General features: G+C 39.2%; 1 protein-coding gene across 1 annotated transcript; it reads right to left on the bottom strand.

Moving 5' to 3' along the window:
- Positions 1-342: 342 nt before the first annotated feature.
- On the bottom strand, positions 343-7,104 carry LOC113321956 (pleiotropic drug resistance protein 2-like). Its single transcript, XM_026569941.1, has 19 exons — positions 6,462-7,104; positions 6,249-6,369; positions 5,726-5,814; positions 5,496-5,580; positions 5,122-5,412; positions 4,956-5,046; positions 3,964-4,864; positions 3,718-3,878; positions 3,511-3,614; positions 3,251-3,422; positions 2,970-3,151; positions 2,537-2,869; positions 2,162-2,452; positions 1,989-2,072; positions 1,775-1,908; positions 1,464-1,691; positions 1,216-1,387; positions 891-1,145; positions 343-796 (listed from the first exon to the last, which is right to left on the bottom strand). The coding sequence occupies exons 1-19, from the start codon at positions 6,848-6,850 to the stop codon at positions 524-526; spliced, it is 4,356 nt and encodes a 1,451-aa protein (XP_026425726.1). The 5' UTR covers positions 6,851-7,104; the 3' UTR covers positions 343-523.
- Between the last annotated feature and the right edge of the window lie 792 nt (positions 7,105-7,896).

The following is a 7,896-nucleotide window of genomic DNA, read 5'->3' as shown; positions in this document are numbered from 1 at the left end:
ATGTTTGGTTTTCCTGAAAAGATTTCAACTTTGGTAAAGAAAGCCAATGTCCAATGTGAGTCTTACTGGCCTAGCCTCTTCGCTAAGTTCGTTGAGAGGAACAACGTTGAAGACTTGATCACCAACGTTGGTGGTGGTGGTGCCGTTGCTGTCTCTGCTTCCACAGGAGGTGGTGCAGCAGCTGTTGAAGCTCCTGCTGCAGAGGAGAAGAAGAAGGAAGAGAAAGAAGAGAGTGATGACGAAGATATGGACTTGTTCAGTATCTTCGACTAGAGCGCACATCGTTTCTTGGAAGCTGCTTAATGTTTTCTTTAATTTATTACGACGTTGTTAAGCTCATTATTGTTGTTAAACTTCAATGACAGTTTTATTCGTAATAATCTCTTTCGCTAGTAATACTGATTACAGGAAAACTACATATGCATACAATTTCTTCTCTTCTAACTTGATATAAACTCGTATACATTCTAATTTAAATTCAAATCAATCAACTAATGAGATCTTCGAGCTTAAAGTCCAATCATCATCTTCTTTGGAAATTGAGGTACTTGATTCCATAAGCAAAGACAAAGAAGAAGGCAAGGACGAAGCCGATATGGGCTAAGACAACCCATTTGAGGAAACCGTATTCCCAGCCAAAGCTTTCTTGCAAGTACTTTTGCACTGTTGGATTGATTGGCAACCCTGGAATCTGCAACTCGTTGGTCCTGTCGCCGACCTGAGATGTCACTAGACCATAGAGAGTCCAAGCAACAGGCGAAGCCCAGTAGTACCATCTCCACCATATTGGGATTTGCTGCAATTGTCAAATTTAAGTATCAGACTTGAAACGCAAGTTTTAGGAGAAGTGTTCTAGGATGTACATCAAACGGGAGACAGAGATTACATACCGGCCTAGGAATGAGGAAACCAGAGAACAAATTCCATAAACCTAAAAAGAAGGACATGGCGATGGCAGCAATTTCAGGCGCTGGAGTCATTGCTACTGTCATCATTCCGTACATTGTGAAGTAGGTAAAGCACATGAACATGAAGTAGAAGAAGTAAAGGAACTTGGCTGCGCTCCAAGGAAATCCAATCATAGAGAAAAGGATAAGAGAGTAAACTAAGGTTTGAACAAAAACATAGATCACTTCGATGGCCACCTACAAAGAGAAGAAATTTTATCAGTTTCCTTACTGTGAAGTACCAAATGCACCTTGGGTTTCAATTTACCTGTGCAAATGCGTAAGGCAATGCTGAGTACATTCCCGCAGCTCTTTCACGATAGAAAACAGTCCTCTCAACTGCCACGATAGACTGAACGGAAGATGCATTCCCAGCTCCAAGGAAAAGAGTAGCAGCGTACATAGCTCCAAGCAGATTCTGCAAGTCTTGTTGTTTAGACCTGTAACAGAAAATGAATTTTCGTAAGATATAAAAACGAGATAATCTCCAAGTCTCCCTTAGGATGAAACTCTTACACTTTGTCTCCTTTGTCCCAAAAGATGACACCGAATAAAACACCAATGACTATTGTTGTGAATAACCGGATTGCATTATATTTTGGGTTCCTCCAGTATGACCAATGTTGTTTCCAGAAACACGCTTTGCATTGAGTAATAAAGTCTTGAGAATACTCTGAAGGAAAGTGAAGGTCTTCGGAATCTTGTGTAGGCGTGCTTAATTCTTTGATGAGTTCTTGGTTTCTCCTGGAAGGCATAAATAGAACAATTTAGCACTTCTGCCAAGGTCAAGATTTATTAAGACAAGGAACTTATGCTACTCCACTTACTCATAGAGGGTGGAATTCGCATAAACTTCACCAAAATCCACGTCAAGCTGAGCCTCCATTGAAGCAGAGCTAATGTCAAGCATCCATGTAGCAGGATTGTATCCATCCCTAATTTTTGGGACCCCTGGGATGGCCTACAAAAGTTCCCGTAATAGTGATTAAAACTCTTTGCATAAGTATGAGTGGAAAGGAAAATACTTATAACCATACTCACTTCAAAATATTCTACAAGTTTGTGAGAATGAGTGCCAAGTGATCCAGCATAGGTGACTCTCCCTCCTCTTTTCAGCAATAATAGCTGCAAGCAAAACCTTGTCTATTAGATGAGACATGAAAATAGCATGATTGACAGAAATTACGACAGTAACTCAAAATCTTGATATAGACCTCGTCAAAAGCTTCAAAAATGTCAATACTAGGTTGATGGATTGTGCAAACAACGGTTCTCCCTGTATCCACAGTGTTTCTCACTGTTCGCATGACAATGGCAGCAGCCCTAGCATCAAGACCTGATGTTGGCTCATCCATGAAAATGATTGATGGATTGGCAACCAACTCTACAGCTATGGTTAGTCTCTTTCTCTGTTCAGTTGAAAGACCATCTACTCCAGGCATACCAACTAGAGAATTTCTCAATGGATGAAGCTCAACCAAATCCATAACCTCATCAACAAACATCTGAAACATGATGAGAAAATACACCAATCAGTAACTTCTTCAAGCGTTGAGATATGTAAATTTCTATTACAGCAATGCACATACCTTCCGGGTCTCCTTATTAACATCAGCAGATAAACGAAGCCAGGCTGAGTATAAAAGAGACTCATAAACTGTGACATGAGGTGAATGGATATCAGTTTGTTCACAGTAACCACTAACTCGGGCAAATGTTGTTTGGTTCTTTGGATATCCAGATATGTTAATTGCTCCTTCAATGTACCCTCCGGTTTTCCTTCCTGCTAGAACATCCATCAAGGTAGTTTTTCCAGCACCACTAACACCAACTAATGCTGTCAATACACCAGGTCTGAAAGCTCCGCTAACATCACTTAACAACTGGAGACGGGTTTCATCAATTCCTTGGTTCTTCATTTCCTGATTGGCAATAAACTCAGATCAGAAATGCATATTTTTGGAACTACACATGCCATATACATTACCTTTAACGAGAGGTTGGGTTTCAAAAGTGACTTACAGCAGGCATATCGACATAATAATTGACATGGCTGAACGCAACTGAAAGAGGCTGAAAAGGTAAAACCATTCCTCTTCTTGGTTCTGCACCATCTGAACCAGCACTTGCTTGTAGTCTAATATCCTTTGACTTATTTTCATCGTCGTCTTCATACGTATTCAAAGCCTTAGAGTCACCAAAAGCTGCATATCCATGTTCGCCAACAGATAGTTGCATTAAGATTATGTTTACATAACATGAAAAGAGCGACAACGCAAATATAAAACAAATGGATAGCTTACGGCTTAAATAAGTGAGTGCAGCGATGAAAAGAACATTGAAGATGACAGAAAAACCAAATAGTGCCCCAATACAAATCCAGAACCAACTGTTCGTCATAAACAAGCCTCTAGACTTTAGAAGGATCTTTCCAACTGTATTTTGACCAGTAATAGGATCGACACCGGGAAGAGGCTGGCATCAGAGGGGGGGGAAAAGGTTATATACTATTCTGTCAAATATCTAGAAAGTTCACGGATTAAACGAAGGAGCACGATTATACCTTGTTCCACCGATCATCAAGAAACTCATTCATGGCAATGGCATTCTGACCATACATCATGGGAGAAACATAGTATGCCCAACTCATCCATGGCTGAAGATCATCTGCGACAAGAAACAAAAGAGAAAAGACACTTATGCTTAGGTCCATTGTCAAACAGTAGTAACCTTCTGGATGAAAAACAATATGATCAGACAAACTACAAACCTTTGACAACAATATATCCTCCAAGCACAAAAACCAGTAGCAAAGTGAAGGTACCAAGTGTGTTGGCAACAACCGTTGTTCTTCCGAGTGCTGCTATGAAGCGGAAAAGAGATAAAGCCATCGTATGAATACCGAAGAATGCCAACAACTGACCAAAGAACCTGTGATGCTAAGCAAATTAGACAAGTGAGAATACCTCTGAATGGATGACAACAATATTAATTTAACAGCAGGACATGCACTTACCTACTGGCTGCAGGAGCAAACCCAATCGTGTAATATGTTAATATGATCCACAACCCTGATTCCATCAGAGATAGAGGAATCCTGAGAATCCAAATCGGTAAAGCATAAGCCCATGCAGGGAAGAACAACAAATCTCTCTGCTTATAGAACACAGGGAGTCCAACGACAGTCATACTGAGCTCCGCCACCCCATTAAACATGACCTGAATCAGACTGAAAAACAATGCTCCAAGATACTTTCCTCCACCTTCTATTGTACCCACTGTCATTTCTGTTCTCAGGAACACTGTCAATGCAATAATTGACATAAATGTTATCTGACAAGTTTTGAAAATGTATAAGAAAGAGTTGCGTTTCATCATCAACCATTCCCTGGAGAAGCATGCCTTAAAAAGTTCCCTGCTGGAGATACCATACTTGTTCTTTACTAATGCAGCTGGATGGGCTCTAGATTTGTCATAAGGAATTCTGAGTTCCTCTATAAGTTGTTGACCTATGCTGAAACTTTTGAACGACTGCACAAACTCGGATACTGAGATGTATCTGTAAGTTTCATTCTTATTGTACCAATATTGCTCTTGGTCCTTCTTCGAAGTTACCTCTTGCAAAAAGTCTGCAACCCCTTTCCTCTCAGGGCATTTGAATCCCATATATTCGAAGAACTCGAGAATGTTTTCACGGGGACCATGGTAGACAATCTCACCCTCGGAAACTAGGATAATGTCATCGAAAAGCTCAAATGTTTCAGGAGCAGGTTGCAAGAGAGATATGACCATAGTCACATTTATCACATGAACCAACTGTTTCATAAACTTAATAATCTGAAAGGTAGTCGAACTGTCTAGACCGGTTGATATATCATCCATGAAGTAAGCTTTTGCTGGACCAACCACCATTTCTCCTGCATTATGAAAAAACAAAGACAGATGTAAGCAGGGACTCCACCAACAGCAATTTTCTAAAATTTCTTTTAATTTTTATTTTATGTGTACCAGTTGTCACACGCTTTTTCTGTCCACCAGAGATACCCCTTGCCATGGCACCACCCACCATAGTATCAGCACAAATGTCCAGCCCAAGTACCTGTTTATGAAACATAAGAAGTTAGGTTTGCCAAATCTAACATCTTTAAGTATATACAGATGCAAGTTTACGAACCTTAAGAACACAATCTGTAACCAAACTGCTTTCTTGGCCTTCTATGGAAATTGCCTTCATGAATGCATCGATCTCAGGATCTGGCTTTATTCCTGCCTCCTTTTCTCGTCTTGACAACTCTGCCAACAAGTCGTATCTGGTTCCAACTCCTAAACATCGTCCAGCAAAATCCAACGTTTCCCTGACTGTCATTTGTGCATAGTGAAGATCATTCTGACTAATATATGCAGAAGTTCTTTGAGGAATGAATTCTTTAAATTCGTGACCGCAGTGGGTGATTTTTCCAGTTACCTGTTGGATGCACAAACAACATCACATATGCATGAACAGCACAATTCACACATACACAAGTAGAGATAGAGATAGTCACAGACCCGTAAACTTCTATCAAGCTTCCCTGCAAGTGCTTGCAGAAATGTTGTTTTCCCTGAGGCTGGAGGTCCAAGTAGCAACGTCAATCTGCAGCCAGAACGCGGAGAGCATAAGAAAACATTCAACGCAAGCCATTAAGGTTGATTTTCCTTCTTTATTTTCAAAGGCATGCATCGTTTATGATACATAGAGTAACATGAATACCATACATTAAAACTTGCATAGGACATACCTTGAAGGTTTAACAATTCCACTAACATCACGAAGTATCTTGTTAACTACTTTCTTGGATGGCGAACATCGTATAAAACCAAGAAGCATCTATAAAGAATAAGAAGATAATCCACATAAATATAACTACTTAGCAAGCATCTCATAGGAAGACTAAATAATCATTTCATTTCACTAAGATCCAACAACAAGGCAATAACAGAAAAACCACAGGCTCACTAAGTCCTATTGTTCCATAGATGTCGTGTTACTGAGTTAATAATACAACCTCTATCAAAACCCGTGAAATTCCCAAACCACAACCTCCACTTCTGAACTGCCTAAACTACTGACGAACTCCCAAACATTTCATATTGACAATCATAAAACTGCAATCTCTACTCTTTATGCTGTACAGTAGAATTTACCCTTGTAATTTTTTATTAAGGTTATACCCAAATCGCACCAATTTGCCATCATTTAAACAACAAAAAATTATTCCTAGTCAATTTTTTGTATGTGCAGAAATCGAAACACAAAATTACCTCCATAGCGTTCAGCGAAGCATTGAACAAAGTCGGAAGTGCTCTACTTGCAATAAACGCATCCCCTTCCACTGACAAATTCTCAAATCGCACTTCAATTTTAGGAATATCAATTCCAACCCTGGTATCGAACAAAACCAAAATCAAGTCCTCCATAAACAAAATTAACCTAAAAATTCAACAAATAAACAGAAAAAAAACAATTCAACAAACCTATCGATTCGATTCCTCAATCTGAGAAGAAACTTTTCATTATCTTCTTCAACAACTTTGAGTATACTCTCCGTCAATTGTTTCCTATCCTGTAAATCCAATTTCGACACATCAACTTGAGAAAGATGAATTCTACCACTCGCCGTAACCTGAGAGAGAACTGATTTCCTAATCCTATCATAAGTTGGTAATCTTTCAATTGCAGCCCATATGAGTTCATCTTCTTCAACTCTTCTTCCACTTCGAAATCCATCAGAGTTAGGTGCCGTCGTAAATACTTCTCTTAGAGTTAACGATTGTCTTCGAGTGCTCCCACCAAAAGATGATCTACTCAGAGATCTAGCTAATTCATCCCCTCCTCCACCTAATACAGCTCCGAAATTCGACATACTCAGAAAAAAAATCAGTTGATCTTATTATTAAGATTTTCTTAGAGGTACTTCAACCATTTCCCGCCATTTTTTGGTACCACAGGTATTTCTCTGCACTTGCAGAGATGAGGATGAGGAGTTGTGAAAATGGAGGAAGAAAGTCTTTTATATGATTATTACATTCTTGACTGGGAAAATTGAGGTTTGAAAAATAAAAAATACCAGGAAGTATGATTTTCAAGGAAGATGAGATAGAAAAATATCTCTCTTATAAATGAGGAAAGGGAATGACTGACCAGATAACCAGCTGACACTGACAACTACCATCAAATAGAGAAAGCACACGCCTAGTTAGCGATTCGGGATTCGGCATACGCACGGAACGGCAAACGTACGAGTATTATACGGTTTTGTAAAATCCAGATTCGGTCCAAAATTCGGTCAATAGGACGTGATTCGTCAGTAATTCGGAACGGCATACGTACGTGTATAATTCGATTTATAAATGTGAGTTCGGCTCCGAAAATTCGGTATCTATATATAACAAATACATTGTATTTATAAGGTCATAGACCAATTTTTATGCATATGTGTGAGTTATTTAAAGAAAAAATAAACTTAATATGATGATATTAATAATATATACAACATTAGTTATCCAAGAGGACGTCGTATGGTGGTTTAGATGCTTGGTTAGTGAGTTTGAGATCTCTTTCACCTTCACCTTCAAATCTCTTCCGTCGTTTTTGTTTCATAAAAATTACAACACGTTTAATATTTGGTCGTGTATGCTCGGGAGGCAGTAAAGCCCCAAAAGTGGAGTCTTTGAAAAGTAAAAGCTAAAGAATTTATGGCGAATTAAGCGGACGTATCATTCGGGATACGTAAAATTCGTGAATGATTCGCGAATAATCCGGGAATGCCACATAATACGCGACTTGGGTTCGGAATTGCAAACGTACGCGAATAAGACGGTAAAATTCGTGATACGGAAAAATTCGCGAATGATTCGCGAATCATTCGCGAACTTACTAACTAGGAGCACACGTCGTATATTCTGTTAT

Source organism: Papaver somniferum, chromosome 11 (assembly GCF_003573695.1).
Source record: "Papaver somniferum cultivar HN1 chromosome 11, ASM357369v1, whole genome shotgun sequence".
Taxonomy (NCBI): domain Eukaryota; kingdom Viridiplantae; phylum Streptophyta; class Magnoliopsida; order Ranunculales; family Papaveraceae; genus Papaver; species Papaver somniferum.
This window is presented reverse-complemented; position numbering and strand designations above follow the sequence as displayed.

What these genes read in the sequence shown, in the direction of transcription:
- LOC113321956 (XM_026569941.1), bottom strand. Translation starts at nt 6,850, where the DNA reads ATGTCGAATTTCGGAGCTGTATTAGGTGGAGGAGGGGATGAATTAGCT. An exon ending in AGCTTGATAGAAGTTTACGG is followed by an intron (nt 5,413 to 5,495) that starts GTCTGTGACTAT and finishes TGCATCCAACAG; the next exon opens with GTAACTGGAAAAATCACCCA. An exon ending in TGCACTCACTTATTTAAGCC is followed by an intron (nt 3,152 to 3,250) that starts GTAAGCTATCCA and finishes ATGGATATGCAG; the next exon opens with CTTTTGGTGACTCTAAGGCT.